Source organism: Ursus arctos, unplaced genomic scaffold, assembly GCF_023065955.2.
Source record: "Ursus arctos isolate Adak ecotype North America unplaced genomic scaffold, UrsArc2.0 scaffold_10, whole genome shotgun sequence".
In the NCBI taxonomy this organism is placed as follows: domain Eukaryota; kingdom Metazoa; phylum Chordata; class Mammalia; order Carnivora; family Ursidae; genus Ursus; species Ursus arctos.
Window position 1 is genome coordinate 33,941,602 of NW_026622764.1, and position 19,231 is coordinate 33,960,832.

Here is a 19,231-nt window from a genome sequence, read left to right on the forward strand (position 1 = left end):
AATATGCAAAAAGGTAAGAAGAAAGGGATGGAGCTCTGTGTCTTGAAATGTGTGCCAACACCTCCTGCATTATAGTGATATCCCATTTCCTAGTCTCTTGGGGCAAATAATTTCAGAAACTTGGCTATGGATAGATTAAAGGAAATTCTGGACTTTTGAATGCTGTGGTGGTATAAACGGTCATAATAGCTAAATAAGAAACAATGGCTGTAATTAAGAATGATTAGAGAAAATAAAAGCTGATAGTGTTTAAATTCTTATTTATCATTAATAAAACAAAGATGATAGTTTTAATTGCCAACATCAAAGTGAAGTTCCGTTGGCCATTGTGGAAGTCCTGAAGGGCCTATTTGCCCCTTTCCTCTGAGGCTGGCCACCTATAGATAGGTGCTGACAGGTAAAGATCATAGAGAAGAAACAGTTTCAAGAAAAGCATGAGACAATTCTAGCAATTTTCGGTAAAAAATATTCAGACCTGGGAAAAATCGAGAGACTGGCCTCAGAGAATAAGGGTGAGGAATCGGTTCTTTATAGAATTCCAAATATTAGGGGAAACAAGTTGATAAATCAACCTGCCTAAATTTATATATAGTAGACTTTACAGCACAAGCATTGTTTAGTAAACTCCCATCATATATATTAGTTAAACTTAATTTGGGGGAAGTTTTATTTTCCCCAAAGAAAATGTTTGACTCCTATGTCACATTAAATAGTATGGGACCCAAGTGGGCAATTAGAATAGTGCTTGCAACTTTGTTTGCCTGAAAAGATTCTAATTATCAAGGCCAATTAAAAGTGAAATGTTAAATACCAGAGAAGAAGATATACCCCCATCTGAAGGAATGATAAAGCAAGAGTCATAGCCTTTGAAGGGAAAACAGAAGTTTGAGAGGTTTCCATCTGCTGAAATGTACCATTTACATTTTTGAGAGTAATGACAAGAATTGAAATGATAACTCAACCTACATGAGAATGGCAATAAGAATTTATAGGACAGAAGAGAAGTGAAAACAGAGCTCTCAGAGTTACATATTTTAAAGCATTCTGTCCTTACCTGTTTCTAGGAGGTAAAGGAACTTCAATGATTTCTCATAAACCTATTTATGAGAATGTACATACTAGGACATGCACTGGAGCAGGGTCCGAAAGCTGTTTCCTTGGGTAAAATTCACGATGCTTCCCCAGTTTTGGCATGGATTGTGAGTTAAGAATGGCTTTACACTTTTGGGGTAAAAGGCAGGTGGGGAAAAAATATCATAGGAAGGAGAATCTTTCATGACACATGAAAATTATACGACATTCAAATTTTAGTGTCCATAAATAAAATGTGTTTGGAACTTAGCTACTCTCTTTATATAATGCCTATGGATATGTTCACATACAAAGCAGAGTTGAATAAAGTATTTACTAGCTGGCTTTTGACAGAGAATAATTGCAGCGACCCACATTAGAGCTCCAATTAACTCAAACGCATGTGAATCTTAGGTGGGTAATTGAGGCAGCTAAAACTAAACTCTCAAACATTGTGGGGCCAACAGAATTTGGTGTTGAAAAGTAAAAGAAATTGAAAGGATTGAGGAAAAGAAAATTACATAGATGAAGACAGCACCATTGCAACATTGTCACAATGTTACATGTAACTTGCTTTAAATGCAAACCTTCATGATGGAGTCTGCTAAAGTAGTAAATTTAAATTTTCTCCTGCTGATTGGTTTGGACTACTGGAAATAATTTAGTAAGGTAACTTTGAGGAGGAAATGGACATATACTGTTCAGACAATAATTCTAATTTAAATCCCTAATAGCCAATTGCCTGTATTTATTAAATTATTGTAGTCTCTGTGTTAGTCTATTATGTATCACTGAGACTCGTATATTTTTGCTGTTTAATGTTCTATGAATGTTATGAATAAAGAGACCGAGACTTGAGATGTCAGATGTTATATAATCCAGCTTTTCCCCACGGTGGAGAAATAATTCTTGCATTCTCCCTAGCCATTTTTCTATATCTAAGCTTTTGTGGAAAGCCTATTCTATTTTCAGCAAATTCAAGAGTGAGGAAGGGCTACATTCGATTCTGCCTTAACTTTATTACAGTCTCCTGGAAGAAAAAATGTCTACTAATTCTTCTGTGTGCTAGCCATTTAACTATATACATTCTCTGCTATAGTACCTATCATGTTTCTTTCCTCCAGACCAAATATTCTCATTTCCTTTGACCATTCCTCATCAAGCTTCTTGGTTGACTTTTTTTTAAAGAACCCCCTTGTCCCCAGCCCCTTCCATACAGTATTCTAGATGTGAACAGGCTGCTGAAAAGACACTGGAATAACATAAGCCTCAGTTTGGACAATAGTTTATAAATGTAGTCATAATTCATAAAACTGTTTTGTTAGTTGAATGTGTGACTCATTAAATTTCATGCCTTTTCAACATGAAATTTTATTAAGCCAATTCTTTATTTTGTTTTTACTTTTACTAGGAATTTGTATTTGTCCATATGAAAAGTATTTCCCAGTCCACTGATTTTGGCTCTTCAGATATTTAACTTATTTTTTTTTTTTGAGTACAGTTGGCACACAATGTTATATTAGTTTCAGTACAACATGGTGATTCAACTTCTCTATACATTATGCTGTAATCACCACAAGTATAGCTACCACCTGTCACCATACAACACTGTTACGATATCATTGACTATATTCCCGATTCTGTGCCTTTTGTTTGTGTGTTATTCATTCTATAACTGGAAGCCTATTCTTCAGATACTTTTGAATGTTGACATTCTAAACTATCATATTAGCTATTTATACAATCTTTGTATCATTTCCAAATTGTAAAAGGATGTATTACCTGTACCACCTTAAATCACTGAGGAAAATAAACAGTATAAATCAAGAGATCAATTCTTCTTGTCATTAGAAAATTCCTAATAGGCTGAAATGTTCTACTAATTGATTCTCTTTAGGTATCATTCATCAAGTAACCCCAAATCTCCCTGAATGAATCAATATTTTTCTCACATTTTATTTAATAAATTCACAATGATATCATAAGGACTTGGAAAGAAATGGTTCTTGTTGAAAAAAATAAAATTAAAAAAGAAAGGCAGTATATTTTAGTGGTTTAAAACATAGATTATGGGGGAAAGATTCTTGGGTTTATATTCCAGTTCCACCACCTCTTAGTCATGTGACCTCAGACACGTTATTTAATATCGCTGTCACAATGGGGTTAATGACATTCCTACCTCATCAGGCCGTCTCGCCGATTAAATTAGTGTTTATAAAAAACATCATTAGAAGTTTTTGTACACTGACATTATCTTCTCCCATTATTTTCTCCCCAAATATTCACAAACATGAGTTTAAAAATAAGTTCTAGAATCTTATAAGGAATTTGTGTCAAGCTTTGAAATAAGAGTCAAAATTGTAATTTAAGAACTCTTTTTTTTTTTTTCTCTTGTTCAGCCCTCTTCACCTAAGAAGGCACTGCAATTTGCTTTTGGGGGGTTTTGTAGTGCAGTGGTATACAAAGCACATTTTCAAATGCATATTTTTCAGATTTCATTTTTTTCGGGGGCAGTATGGGATTGTTTTTGAGAAATTTGGCAATATTCAAGTTATTCTACATTCTTGAATAAACATCTTTCTCTCATGCCACATTACAGGGTTTTCTGAGAACAAGGAATATGACTTAAATTTGTTAGTCTTCTCCACCAACCTCTTGTGTGTGTGTGTGTGTGTGTGTGTGTGTGTGAGTGTGTGAGAGAGAGAGAGACAGAGAGAGACAGAGAAAGAGACAGAAGCAGAGACACTTTAAGACATTCTCATTTAAAGAATTAAACATTGAAAAAAATTAATTACAATGTATAAATTTCCATTCCCTAATACTTTCCTTCAGGGTAGGTCCTTAAATTACTAGATTAGTAAATAGGACTTTATGTGCCTGAAGTTTAAAATGTTTAAATATTACAAAAACTGGAACCAGAGTGACCTGATTCTCAGAGTACATGAAAATCCTAGAGCAATGTCATGTCCCTTATGCTTGTTTTTAGGTACAGAATAGTTTATTTTGGGACAATCATAAATAACTCTAGATGTATGCATTACTTTTAGACATTTTTTCATAAAAAATGACTTCATAGAATTTTTACTTGAATTTAGAAATAAACAGTTAAGTATATTCTCTTAATGTTTATTTGGGTGTTGATATTAAATGTGAAGAGGGTAGTCACAAGAAAAAGAAAATATTAAAATATAACCACCACTAAGTATACCCTACATCAATGTATTTAAACAAATAACATATATTTAAACCCATAAGTTTGTAATAATACTAAAAAACAAACTCATAGTTCACCTTTGAAATCTAGGGAATTGATTCTTTTAAAGGACAAATAAAGGTTTAAACAAAGTGTAAATAAAAGGGTGAAATCAAATATTTTCCTGGGTTTCCCATACAAACCGTTCCTCAGAATAATCATTAATTCACTAAGGGAACTTCCTGTTCATATAAATCTTCTAGCCAAAAAATGAATAAGGAATGATATGATTAGAATGTCACCAAACAGCCATTCCTCATGAGGTGGTGTCTAGGCCAGGATCATCAGTGGGAGCCAGCAGACACTGTGTGCATGGGGGCATGCAACACCATCCATGAAGCGGTCTTGCCCCAAGCTCAACTTGAATCAAGCACCCAGATCCAACTATGTAGGACATTCAGGGTACAGAGGAACATAGACATGAATTATACCCTTAAGGAACTGCATATGACCAGTTCAGTGTGGTCATAACCTCTAAGAACATACAGAGTGCCTCAACTGGTTAAAAATTTGGCTTTAAACATTTGCCATGCACAGAGAGAATGATGCCAGTTAATGAATGGCAGTGTTGGCCAAAACAAAACCTGCCTTTTTCTCCTTGCTCTCCTCCCTCTGCTCCCCCTTCCCTGAGTGTGGGAAAGGAGGAAGTCCTATCTTTTAATTAAGATGCTAGTGTTTATCATTACATAGGAGTGAATTATATCCTGAGCTAAGACCATATGTTGTTGTTTAAAGTAACTGTAAGACTTTATATTAACGAATAGTAATCTGAAATTATGATGCTACCTGAATTTTCATACAGATACAAGAAAAAAATATAGTCCCCTACCACCACTGAATAAGTTTGAAGAGATAGTAGGAGAATAAAACTAAGTTGTTTATGATCATGCTCTTGGGTCCTACCAGTTTCACATTTAGCAACATTAAGTTTTTCTTGCGTATCATCACCAAAACAAATAAAAAGAGCTATGTAAATATCCCTTGAAGCCTCACTTTAGAACTTTGAGTCATGGAGTTTTGATGGTGTCTGCCTGATTCTCTACCAGATGCAAATATATTAGCATCATTTACTGCGTCTTCCAGAATTACTTTTTAACATTTTCCTGAATCCAGAATCCCATTTCTACTATTTGTTTTCTCTGAGAATTTTTTTCCAGAACAAGGGAATTTAGATGTCACACTTAATCAGTGTACATATAGGATTCTGGACTCCGCTAACATTTCCTAGTTTATGACAGATGCTCCATGAGGGAAAGGATTTCCATCTGTTTACTTATATGTAACCAGAGCCTAGGACACTGGCACATATTAGATGTTCAGTAAATATTCTTTGAATAAATTAATTTATTTGAGAGAGAGAGGGAGCATGAGCAAGGGGTGGCAGAGCAGGGAGCCCAAGTCGGGACTCGATCCCAGGACTCTGGGATCACAACCGTGCTAAAGGCAGATGCTTAACCAACTGAGCCACCCAGGGGCCCCTGAATAAATGATTTTAAGTCTGAGTTGTCTTAAAGCTCGGGAGTTTGGGTTATATAAAGTGCTCGTCAACTTCAATTATGTAAGTTACAAGTTATATTGAGATAACATGTAATGTTAGAAATATCTTCTCCCCACTTCTATAATATATTCAGTGAGGAAATCTCAGATTGATAAACATGAAAATCCAGATAATTAAAAAGAGAGCAACATAAAGTAAAGCTAAATGAAATAATTCTTTAGAGAAATCAGTTGTGATTGAGTTGTGATTATTTAGACTTACACTAAGAAAATATTTTAGACTGATAAAATGTAATGCATTTTGTGATGGAGAGGAGGCAACCGAGACAGTGTAATTTTTAAATGTTCAACTGCACATGTGTAATACTGAACATTTTATACTTTTCATTTTAGAATTTTGGAATATATTATTTTGAATTCCACCTTTGATTCTGAATTATCTTAGAGACTAATACTTCTTGTTCTGCCCAGAGGCAATAAATGCAGTCTTTTCTTTATTGTTATTCTGCTACCATTAGTTTATTAGTATGACCTTTTTTTGTGAGAGGGTATTCCTCTTAAATTTTCATTTATTATTGTGGCTGGTTTTATAAAGATGGAACATTGCAAAGGATTGTGTTTTATTGATTGGTGGAGTTATGATGCAGGACTATAAAGCAGTGTGTTGAAGTATTAAATTAAATATTCTTCCTCTTTGTCCTACTTCAGGCCCATCTTGGAGGTTAAAGGGTATTACACAAATGAAATGATAAATCCAGTTTACATAGTTTCCCTATAGACATTGAACTGCTTCTTTCTTATTATGTCTGAATAAAACTCATTATCTATTTTGTTTCAGTAATAATTATGAGATTCTCTCCTAAGCAATTCTTTACTGTCCCCATTATTCTCCATCTTATAGCATACTCTGGAAAGGCAAGCATATAAATATGATAAAAGAATTAAGCTGTTGAAATAAATTAATTTATTGTGCAACAATGTATTCAAATCTTACTTGCTCAGTGGATTTTACTTTAATGAAATTCTTCAAAGAACAATACATCATGTTCCAAAGATTGAAATTATACATTAAGTGAAATGACTGAATATGTTGTGTCTCAATTTATAGAAAGTTTCAATTGAATACTTAGCTTTTAAATAATAAAAATTTGCATAAATTAAAATATTTTCTTTAAACGAAAGTATTAAGTATTGTCTTTGTATCCTTTGTTCTTAGACAATTATAATTAAAGTAAAAATAAGCTAAAGCTAAATTAATACAATTTCACCTACATTTTCTAAGCCTTAAATTATGCTTTTAAGATGTATTTTACATTAGATTTAAATCCAGTTCATTTTTTACCTGGTTTATTATATGATGTTTTGGAGTATTTCGAATGTATAAACAAATAAGTGAATAATGCATGAATGAAAAGAATCTTCAAAGAAAGCTTTGACAGTTAAATATATTGACTAATGAAATAATTTTTATGCTTATGTGGAAAATAAAATGACTAATTGTTTTTAATGGCATAATCATTGTTGCTAGAATTTTAGGCATTAAATATTTAAGTATTTTATGAGTTAAATATCTCAGGAAAAAATCAGTTTCTCATGCTTTCCATTAGCACCAGTAAGAAATCTATTATGACAGGAAACTCAAGACTTGCAAAATGATTTCAGAGGGAGGGATTGATTTATTTCAAGATTGCACTTTATCTCGTTGCATCCAAACATGTGCCACTACATATATGATCACTTACATAACTATCACGACAAATACTAAAACGTAATAATGAATAAACATTGACATGGGTGACTTTGGGAAGAAAATAGAATGGTTAAGTTAGAAAATTGTATTTTTGTCAATTATAAATATAGAATGTTCTTTTTCAAATACATACCATGTACTTTTGTGTAATCCAAATGTTGAGAACCGGATGTGTTAGGAATTACCTTTCAAGTTTAGACAAACTCCTGTGCCTCTTTATTAGAATTTTTAGAAATCAAGGTTAGACTCCTTATAGTATCTCTCTGGTCATTTATGCAGTTAGCATTAGCATAACTTATTAATACATTTACACAGTCTATAAAAGAATTCTATACAGTATTGTACATAAAGGATTAAGAATACTTCTTCCAAGACATATCTGAGCAGCTACTTAAAAGACGCATTAAGCACAGTGTTGTTTCAAGCAGTTAAGTGCATGATCTAATTGCCATTTTTGGGGGGGTGAGAGGATTAACAAATTGTGGGGTATTTGTGCAGTTGAATGTATTCAACAGTGGAAAAGAAGAAACTAATGACACATGTAATAACATGGATAAATTGCAAAAAAAGTTTAGTTGTGAAGAAGCCAGACACAAAGTATGTACTATATGGTTTCATTTTTATGAAATTCTAGAACCAGCTAATCTATTTTATGGTGATAGAATTCAGAAAGTGTTGGCTTATGGGAATCGAAAGGAATTGACTGGAAAGAAACAAGAGAAATCTTTCTGGGGTTATGGGAATGTTCTAGATCCTGACAGAACTCACCAAACTGAACAGATAATAAATGCATAGTTTGCTTCATAGTTTAGGGTAGGTGTGAATGTTAAGAAAAAGGATTTATAATGTCAGCTGCTTTTAGAGTTATAATTAAAAGAGAGAAAGTAACTTTCAGCATCCAGATGTGAAGTCTCTATTTTCTAAAATCATGTATGTGTTTGTTTCTTAGAAGCTTAGGTCATTTGTTTGCTGTGTGGACTAAAGAACTCGTAACATTTAGAAGTATACCTGGGTGGCTCAATTGGTTAAGTGGCTGCCTTCAGCTCAGGTCATGAGCTCAGGGTTCTGGGACCGAGGCTCATGGCCGGCTCCCTGCTCCTTGGGGAGTTGGCTTCTCCCTCTGTCCTTCCTCCTGCTCGTTCTCTCACTTTCTCTCTCTCTCTCAAATAAATAAAATCTTTTTAAAAAAGTATACCTCCTTTGATTTATTTAGTTTGGAAAAATAACTGATAATTTGTTCATTTTTTTGTGTTATTTGATACATAATTTCAAAATATTTAATCTCCAAATTGTGCAGTTGGATACTGTCTTTCTTTAGTATCCTTTAGTATAACAAATGTATGATGTGTCATAGACCTCCCTGAACAAGCTAACTGTAAATTTCAGCCCTAGGGGTGTGTGTGTCTCTTTCTTTCCCTCTTTTCTGCCCCATCTCTCTCTCTTCCTCATTTGCTTATTTTCAGTCTTTCAAATGTAACCTCACATGACTTCGGTAGGAAAATATATTGTGTGGTGCTTACATTTACCTACATACCAGTCATTTTTGCTTTTTGCAGAAAACAGAGCACTTAATTCTTACCCTCCAATCAATTAAGGTAAAGGACAAGTGTTATATGGTATAATATTGATAATACATCTCTCCTTTGGGAGATTTTAATTGTCCTTTACAGAAACCAATCCACACATTTTAGACCAGTCCCAAAGCTCCTAAAATTTAAAAAGTTATCTTTACAACAAGATTCTAATATGCATTGCAACTTTTGAAAGAATTCAGTTTTTTTTTTTCCATTTTCCTTTGTTTTGATAACAGTATTGATTGATCTGGCAAATCTTTTGTCATAAAGTTTCTTATGGGCCTTTTTTTATTCCGTGGAATATATAATGGGAAACTGGTTCATGCATCGATTTTGGAAGAGGGCTTGGTCATTTTTCTGGTTATTTTCATTTTATTTGTCATGCTTTTCAAAAAGTAAGCCTCCACATATCTGTGGAAGATGTTTATCAACAATGTTCAGGATTGAAAAATTAAACGGGTGTGAGACAAGTGGTGCTTAGTTTGGGATGCACGTTAAAATCACCTGGAGTCTTAAAAATAAACTGATGTCTGGGCTCCATTTCGGATTCAATGCTTAGGGCTGCTGCAACAACATACCATAAACTGGGTGGTTTAAAACTACCCAAATGTATCCTCTCACATTAGTAGAGACTAGAAGTCTGAGGTCAAGATGTCAGCAGTGTCATGCTCCCTCTGAGCTCCTAGGTAGAATCCTTCCTTGCCTCTCCATTCCTTCTGGTGGTGGCTGGCAATACTTGGCATGCTTGGCTAGCAGCTGCCTAACTCCAGTCTCTACCGCTATACATGACATTTTCTCTTGTATCTTCACAATGTCTCTTGTAAGGACACCAGTCATGTTGGATTAAAAGCCCACTCTACTCCAGTATGACCTCATTTTAATTAATTTCAGCTACCATGACCCTTTTTCCAAATGAAGTTCACATTCACAGGTACTGGGGATCAGGACTTCTTTTTTTTTTGGTGACACAATTCAATCCCTGATACTCAGTAAACCAGAATCTCTGGGAGGAACAACCCAGGCATAGGCGTGTTACGAACTTCCCAGGTCATTCTAAGGCAGAGCAAGATTGGGAACCACCACCGGACTAATAGAACCTCTGAGACCAAAGATAACGTATTACCTACCCTCATTCTCAATGGTCAGTTGACCTCCTACAAGTCAATTACATTTTAGAACTTTTTTCTTTTAAATTTCTTAAAGTCTGCTCTTTCAGTGGTTGCATTTTTGCACCCGAATAAGGAATTATTTTATTTATTGATTTATTCCATGTCATGTAGTTTACTTCTAACCTTTCAAACATTTATTAATTATTGAAAAGAGAGCTCTTCAAGGCCTATGTGCCTTGCTATCTGAAGGTATAAATATCTTGTTGCTCAAAAAAGAAAATGTTCGTAAGTGGGGTATCTTATTTCTTAATCTGTAACTCCATTTATAATAGTTCATTGGAGACAGTCATACGATATATTTGCACATTAGTCTAATGGGGAAGGTTCAGGGCTTAGCAGGGGAGATGTGGAGTGGGACCTAAGTGTTAACACAATAGTATCAGGAAACATGATACCAAGTTTCCCTGGGATACAACTAATATATATTTCATGGATTTCCCCTAATACATATATGTGGTTGAATTGGAGCTAGGAGAGCAGGTAGTCTGAAAATTATTAGAGTCAAACAAAATTATTCTAATGTTAAATAATAATCAATTTCTATGACTCCTTAAAATGTGACCATCCAGGTGTGTCCAGAGCAGTGCCATGATGAAAAAGCTGTTAATAACTCCTCTAGTGTTATTATTATGGTCTGTTCACATTGATAATTTGTGTGCTAAATGATCCTTAGACACTTGCTGAAGCAATAGAACATAGAGATTTCTTTAAATTGATAATTGTCTAGAATTGAAACCTGCTTTGTTCTGTTATTTTGTTGTTGTTCTAATGGGTTCTGAAAGGGTTGTCGTTATTGGCCTCTCTTTTTATCTGGAGACAGGATCCACATTTGCCATTACCGCTTGCCTATAGAAGAACCCATTTCCCAACTAGTATTTCCCTACCTTGACTTTGCTCAAGATCAAAGGTGAAAATGCCGATGAAAGATGATTTTATTTCCTTTACATTTCTATAGTACTGCATGAACAAAAATCAACATTCATTAAGCAAAGTTCCCATGTATTTACCTCTTTTCTCCCCCAATGTCTTCCTGTGGTGCCGCAGGAGCGTGTCCCAGACAGCCCTTCACCTGCCCCCTCTCTGGAGGAGGGCCGGAGGCCTGGCAGCCACCCATCATCACATCGGAGCAGCAGCGTGTCCAGCTCCCCAGCACGGACTGAGAGCTCTTCTGACAGAATCCGTAGGTCTCATACTTTTACTTGTCACCATTTTAAACTTTATTAGGTGCAGCTGGCTTTTCTAATCAAAATGCCCTCATTCCAAATAGATCTCAGATGTATCATGTTCTAAAGCTCTGTAGCAAGAGCCATCTCTCAAAATTATGTTTCCCAGTTTGCAATATCATGAGGTATGGTACTACATTAACAGGCTCTGATATAAACTCCCTCTCTTTGATGCCACACATAAAGGTCGGAGCTATGAAACAGAGAAAGTAACCTGCTAGATTAGTTTCTGAAGTAAACACCTCCAACTCACAGTTATCTAGTGGCTAAGTATATGGTTTGGGGATTACTCAACTTTATTCTTCAGTCCCACCCCCTGCCAGGTTTTGAAATTTATCAATTTTCAAAATTCACCCTTGCATTAACAAACATAGCCACAAACAGGAATTCAAAAAATGAAATTCACAACAATTGACTTTTTAAAAAAATGTCCTATCATTCTGATGATCAATGGATTGAAGAATTTTAAAGTGCTTGAATTTTAGAATTTGAATTAGTAAGTCAATAATGCATATTATTGTCATATATTGTTAAATTCAAAAACGTAGGGGCTCTATTTTATTTCATGATAACATTTTCAGATATTTAAATAAGAAAATGAAGAGTAAAGTTAAAAATGCCATTCAATTAACTGGTTATTTTGTATTTGTATTTTGTGTCAAGAATCTAATATTGTTTTTCCAATACAATGAACAATTTAACAGTGATTGTGTTGGTTGACAAAATCAGTATCATTGTGTCCTTTCCAGGATTTAGTTTATTTTAAGAAATCATGTTTGTGATATATACTTCATCTAATTACACATAACTGGCTGAAGTTATTTGGTTGTTGGGAATATTTTTATAATAGGAAAAACATTTGCTAGAAAGCGTCTTTATAAGTCATAAAGGCTCATTTGCATAAAGCAGAAATCCTTAGTACGAATGCTCTTGAGGTAGATAACAAATACTAGATTAGATTGTATACAATATAATTATTTTAAAAATAGTTAATTATTGACAGTTATATAGTTCAACATAATTCTAAATATGAATATTTGATGTGGCCTAAAACATATTTCCCTAATTTTGTAAGAGATGATTATAACTGTGTATTAATAAAAGTGAATATAACCATTCCCAAACCAATGACATTTTCTGGGGCCGGCAAATCGTGGCTTCTGCTACCTCAAACCATCTTGCATATAAAATATTTTCTGTATGCTTATATGCCATGCTGACACTAGAATCAGAAATTTCATGATGCATATTGGTTTCATTTTTAATGCATTTATAAGATGTTATCATTGAAAAGACACAGTCCTTCTAGAGAAAGTAAAATATTTTTTCATGACACTTAAATGGAAATTATGGGCAGATAGGGAACAATTTGAAAGAATTTTATCATACGTTTATGTTTTAAATTCATTGTATTCTTTTTTATTCTTGATAGAACAAAGGAGAAATGCATACTTGCATGCTTGGACTACAGTAATTGTCCAAGTGGAAATACATACACATGCACATAAATGCATGCATACACACACACACATATGCATATATGTAAATACATGTTCATGTATATGCATATTTTTAACCTTTTTTAAAAATTAGACCAACACAGACTTTTCAAAAATAATACAAAGAATTCTTTCACACTCATCACTCAGATTCACCCAATCATAAATGTCTCTGAAAGAGCTATCTTGATAAAGCCGTAATGGCACCTTCATGTCCCTATCATGAACATGGACATCATGCCTCAAATATGTCATTGTTTGTCTTCTCAAAACAAGGAATTTCTCTTATTTAACCACAGAACAATGATCAAAATCGGGAAATTAAGATAATTATAGTACCAGTCTCTAAACTATAAATCTTTTTCAAATTTCACCAACTTTCCTACTAATATGTATATTCTTTCCTTCTAATATTTTTAATAGCAAAAGATTTTTCTTTACTGGTCCAAAAGCCAATCCAGGATCACATATTGCAATTACATGTCATATTCCTTTGGTCTCTTTTAATATGGAACAGTTCCTCAGTCTTTTTTGTCTTTCAGTATCTTGACACTTTTTTTTTAAAGAATATAGGCCGTTTATTCTGTAGAATTTCCTTCAGAATGGATGTTTTGTTTTTTCATGATTAGACTTGAATTATGAATAAAAATCAGGAATCACAGAGGCATGATAGTATGTCCTTCTCAGTGCATTACTCTAGGAGGCATGATATTCCTCCAATACTTGTCATAACTATCTCTTGGTTTAGATGGTGACTACCAGATTTCTCTACTGTAGAGTTACCCTTTTTTTAAACCTTAATAAGTAATAAGTCATAAGTCTTGTGAGGAGATATATGAAGACTATATAAATATATTTTTCATCAAACTTCCATTCCTTTTAGAATCATCTGTTGAAGATACTTCCCTCACACAATTTTTGCTATGGTGATTTCCAAATGATAATTCCTAATATATTCTTATGATATTTTCAAAAAAATCTCTTTTTTCCAGAGAAGGTAAGTTTTTATGGAATGAGTACTCATCCAGTTTTGTGCACAGAACCAAGATTTTCATAGGCAACCTATCAAGAAATTTATTGACTGGATTTTGAAAATTCATAAGGGTGTTTTTCATCTACTTTATTATTTCAGTAGTGACACATTACTGTTAATAGTTCAAAAAAGCGATTATTGTTTTTATTCATTCAACCATTCAATAGATATTAATTGGGAACTTGTATTTTCAAGTCTGAGTTCAAATCCAATTTTTTGGATTTGTGAAAAGTGAAACCTGTGTTTTATTGACTAGAATAAAATATGAATATTTAAACAGTTATGTTAGTGCCTTAACTTTTTGAAAGTTAACAAGTTATAGTGGTTGTAGTGGTATGGCCATTCAAAAGTATTCCAGATATATAAAAATATATATGTATTCATTGTGAAATAAAAACAAGATAAAATGTTTTCAATTCTAGTATTTTTCTGCTTATCTTTTAGAATAATCATAGTTATCTATTCTCAGTGTTCTTAGAGATAGATTGCAATACTAAGTTAGACCATTATATTTTATTTATTTTTTAGTCCATATGAGTTTAATTAATTTGTTTGAACATTGTGTGTTATGGTGTTTTTGTCTTTCTTCTTTTGTTTTGGGCTTGACAGCTGTCCATCAGAATGGGTTGTCCATGAACCAGATGCTGATGGGCTTATCACCAAACGTACTCCCCGGGCCCAAAGAGGGAGATTTGGCTGGTCATGATATGGGACATGAATCGAAAAGGATGCATATTGAAAAAGGTAATATATGATCACGCGGCCTTGTTTTTCCTGTTCAACATGTCAACTAGATTTTACTCACAGAATGACGTATACTTCTACCTCACAAAAGATGGCATATAAACATTTTAAAAACCTACAATATTAGATAAAACTTAAGCCTTTTCAGCAAAAAAGTATGAATGAAGATCTGCTGCTTTTCCTTGTACAACAGGTAGGTGATAATTTACTTTCCAATGCATTAAAAAAGTGGACAATTGTTTGTTTTAATTGTTATCACTGAATTTTTAAAGACCTACTATTTGTCTTTCATAATGCCTTTAGGGCCAAATGTCATTTTTCTGCACCTGATAGAGCTACAACCATATACGAAGGATTATTATTAATATTTTTATATTAAAATATACATGGTCATCAGACCAGTCAGGAAATAGAAGTGAATCTAACCAAACAATATACTAGTTGTCATTTCAGAATTATATGTAACAAGTAACAAAGCCCAGATGGTGGGAAGCTGAACGTTCCCTATTTGTATTTCATTTGTATCAGCCTAACCCATTTTCACAGGCAAATATTGGTATTTTCATGCCCTATTTTATGAAGTACTTTCATGAGGAAATTTAAATATTATTTTGGTATGCATATTGAAAATTTGTGCTAGTAGATGCAAATTTATTTTTTCGAATAGTAAGGTTTAGATTGTGAATATAGGAGCCCTTCCAAATCTTCTTCATCTAATTTAATGTTTTTAAATTTTATTTATATAGACCGGGCACTTTGACTATCTTTTTTAACATGAATACCAAATAATCAGTGTTATGAAAAGGATTAATTCTTTGGAAAACATAATTACACAAAAAGCATGACTAGCTGTCAAAAAGGAAAATAAATAAAAGTTGATATTTAATAATTAATGAGGCAGAAAAAAATGATTGGAGGAAGACCAAGTTGAGGTGGGGCAACTTTTTCCTCCCAAAAGTAAGAAAACTAATATAAAACCTTTTCCTATTCAACATAAAAATAGTCATGCTGAATCCTTAGGGAGAAAGAGTACAATATTTCTACAAATTAGATTATCTGCATTATGGAATGCCAATGAGAAAATGGTAATCTTTTCTATGTGCTAATATGTCAAAATCTAGGCATAATTGAGAGCAGCATTAAAGCAACTTTCTAATTTTTTATTTTGAATTTTGATATCAGGTGCTATTACTAAGCTAGGTGGACTAAATGTATAAGTGAGCCAGATAGTATCTAAATACTTATTCTAGTTTTTTACAAGCTGTTCTTCAAAAATGAATAAAAATGGTCCCTTACATATATTTTGACATATACCTTCTGTATTTGATCAAAACCTATTTGTGGAAATATAATAAAAATTAGCATCATGAGAAAATATAAAGCTTCATAAGAGATTTAAAGTTTAAGTAATAATTATATTCAAATATAAGAATTCATCATATAGGTTAAACAGCCATTTCTCCATCAAGGTCCTGCATAAGAATAAAGCCCTAGAAGAAAATAATGCGAGTGACTCATTTCTCAATTTTCCCATTGAAACTACATACATGGTTTCACTTGGAATGCATAAGGGGGCAGTTAATTTATGACATACAATGGATGTCAGGATATAGGGCTTAATTCTCTTGTAGCACCTCGAGGAGAAGAGCTGGGAGTGAAGAGTAAAAGCCGTAAGATGCTGGTGAGAACACCGTCAAAGACATGATCAGTAGCATAATTGGAATGAGTTGCAGTGGAATTTTGGGTAGATAGCTTTGTACAACCTGATGCTTCAAGTTGAGTTTACCTACCATTTTCATAGGTTCTGTCTATCCACTTATCTATTTTTAAATTATTATTACTATTTTGCCACCATGGAGCCTTTCCTGAAATACCATATTAGGTTGTTTGAGGGGACCCCCTTCTGTTTTTCCCATATGCCTGCTCCAAAAATCTTCACTACAATATTTGTCTTGTTGTTTGGAAGTTATGCTCCAATGGTCTACTCCCAGTACTAAACTAGAAATTCCTTGGAGTCATCTGTGTATTCCATTTGCTTTAAACATACTGATCTGGGCTGAATCATTAGGAGATTCTAAGAGACAGTGAAAGAAAGTTAAAACAACTATGAAGATTGCACTCTTTAAGGATTAATAGGCAGGCAAAAGGTGGAATTATATAACTATTAGAAGGTATATTTATGTGAAATTATAGGACGTTCTGACAATGAGTATACTCCAGAACTTTCTATATCACTAATGGTACTTCTCATCATATCGAAGTTTTTAAAATGATTTTGCTGTCAGAATAAAGACCTTGACTATATGCCAATGATTTTCAAAAATTTTAATGTATATTTTATAAGGGAAATAAACTTTTATTTTAATATTCTTCCTAGGAATATAAAACTACCATTGAATGTATGCTTTCCAGTGTAGTTATGTAATCCTAGAAATTGTGATATTGATACTAATTACAGTAAGTGTCTTGTTACATGTTGCTCTTTCTTTTGTACACACTCTCTCTCTTTTATCTATTTTTCAGCATAGTGAATTAACAGTAGATATTCATGGCTTTCTAGATTGATAGAGTCTACTAAATTAAAAATTGTTTTCTTTCATGACTACATTTATCATGTGCCTCATACTAGCTCTGCAACTTTCTTACTACACATATCTGTATTAAAACAAGTGACTTAATTTAGAGACATTTGTAGAGAAATTAATTATATGTTTGTCTCATTTTAGGCCCAAACTTCTTATATGTAATTTGCTGCTTACCACTTTAAATCATTCAAAAGATAATAATTCTTTAGAAAACATTGATTTTAAAAATAGATACCAAAATTAATTCGTGATTCGCTGAGAATCACTGTGGTCTAAAATCTTAATCATCAGTAACTTTTAAGTATTTTTAAATCTTCTTAATATTAAAAAGCTATTAACTCCACTCCATTAGAATATTTAAGCCACCATTAGCTGAAGGCATTCTAATTCAGAAGTACTAACTGCTGGGGAAATTCACTCCTTGTTTTTAAAAATAAAAACACTGATAGGTGTTTGAAGCTTGGAAGAGTTTAAGGTACATTTAAAATGTAAATGTGAAAACTGAGTTAGTATATCAAGAATGAATAGACATAATATCTTATCAGTATTCCAAGTTTAAGGAGAAATGCTTTTAAAATTATGAACTTTGACTAAACTAAGGACTTTGTCAAAGATATGTGCTGAGGAAAACTGTGGTACAGCTGAAAGCTTCAAAACCAATTTTATGTCTTCTAAACTTTTATAAACAGATTCCATGTTCTCTAGAGCTCTCTGATCATTGCTGATCTTTTCCCTCAGTCTAAATTTGGTGGAATAGGCAGTAATAATTGACATTTGAGTTACATAAATAGACTCACTGTTCCTTTATGCAGCATCTCTGTTTATTCCCTGCATATTTGTCCATGGATGCTGATTTACAGTATTTCTCATGTATAATTTGTTTCTTGGTGTTTTTTAAACTGCTGCTTTTTTTAACACGTTTTTGAGCATGTTTTACACCTTTGTGTTGTTCCATAGGCACATATTTTGTTATTACAGAATTTATCTAATTTTTAATTTACCAAAAATTAAATATATGATACAGATAAGCTTATAGTATCAGCTTTTTCCAATTATAGAAAACTTAAGCGTGTATAGTTGAACTAACTATGAAATACCTAATTTACACTAATGAATTTCAGTCTTGGACTAAGTATACTGAAATGACATAATCAGTGGGTAAATATTTACTGAATGCCAGATATGTGAACTAAACCATATGAAATGCAAAAACGTTTCCTTTCTCTGTCCCTTTCTCTCTTTCTCTCAATCTTTTTGCTATATTTTTTTCTTAATACGGATCCTAACTTTCCCTATAGTTGAGTCTTTTCCCTTTATTTATTTTCATAAAAATATGAAAACTTTCTTTCATTGGTGACTCTTGAGGACTTTCTTTCATTGGTGACTCCTGCCATTTTAGAAGCAGAAATAATTTAAGAAGCAGCAGGAAATACAGGGGATTTGCTTCAGGCCATAAAACATTTCTTTTGTGGCATATTCTGTTCGGTTGGCAGTGTTCAAGATTTCCAATGGTTAACATACTTGTATAAAAGGTTTCTTTTTGGTACTCTGAATTTGAGGACAGGGCACTAGCGGCAATAATAATTTGCAGCCTGGCCATATTGGGATTTCCTCTTGTTAATGTTTTATTCTTAGCCTCCGACCTTGTGGACTGTTTTCCTCCAAAACATCTTTTTGAATGACTGTGTCATCGCTTTTCTCAAGTTTGTGGAAATAATTTTTTGAAGTATATTTCCTTTTGCACATTTCTCAATGTTTAAAAATCCTAATTTTACATGAATTAGGATTGCATCTTCAAGAATGGTCTTCTTTTAAATTCTAGGTCGCCATTAC

The 19,231-nt window shown here is 33.2% G+C and overlaps 1 protein-coding gene across 2 annotated transcripts in view; it reads left to right on the top strand.

Moving 5' to 3' along the window:
* The window catches only part of DACH1 (dachshund family transcription factor 1), a 411,845-nt gene that overhangs the window by 286,846 nt on the left and 105,768 nt on the right, over positions 1–19,231 (top strand). For both annotated transcript variants that reach the window (XM_026493390.4, XM_044381855.3), the window contains exons 5-6: positions 11,359–11,494; positions 14,679–14,813. In XM_026493390.4, the coding sequence (XP_026349175.2) occupies positions 11,359–11,494; positions 14,679–14,813 (271 nt within the window). The remainder of the gene's footprint in view (positions 1–11,358; positions 11,495–14,678; positions 14,814–19,231) is intronic.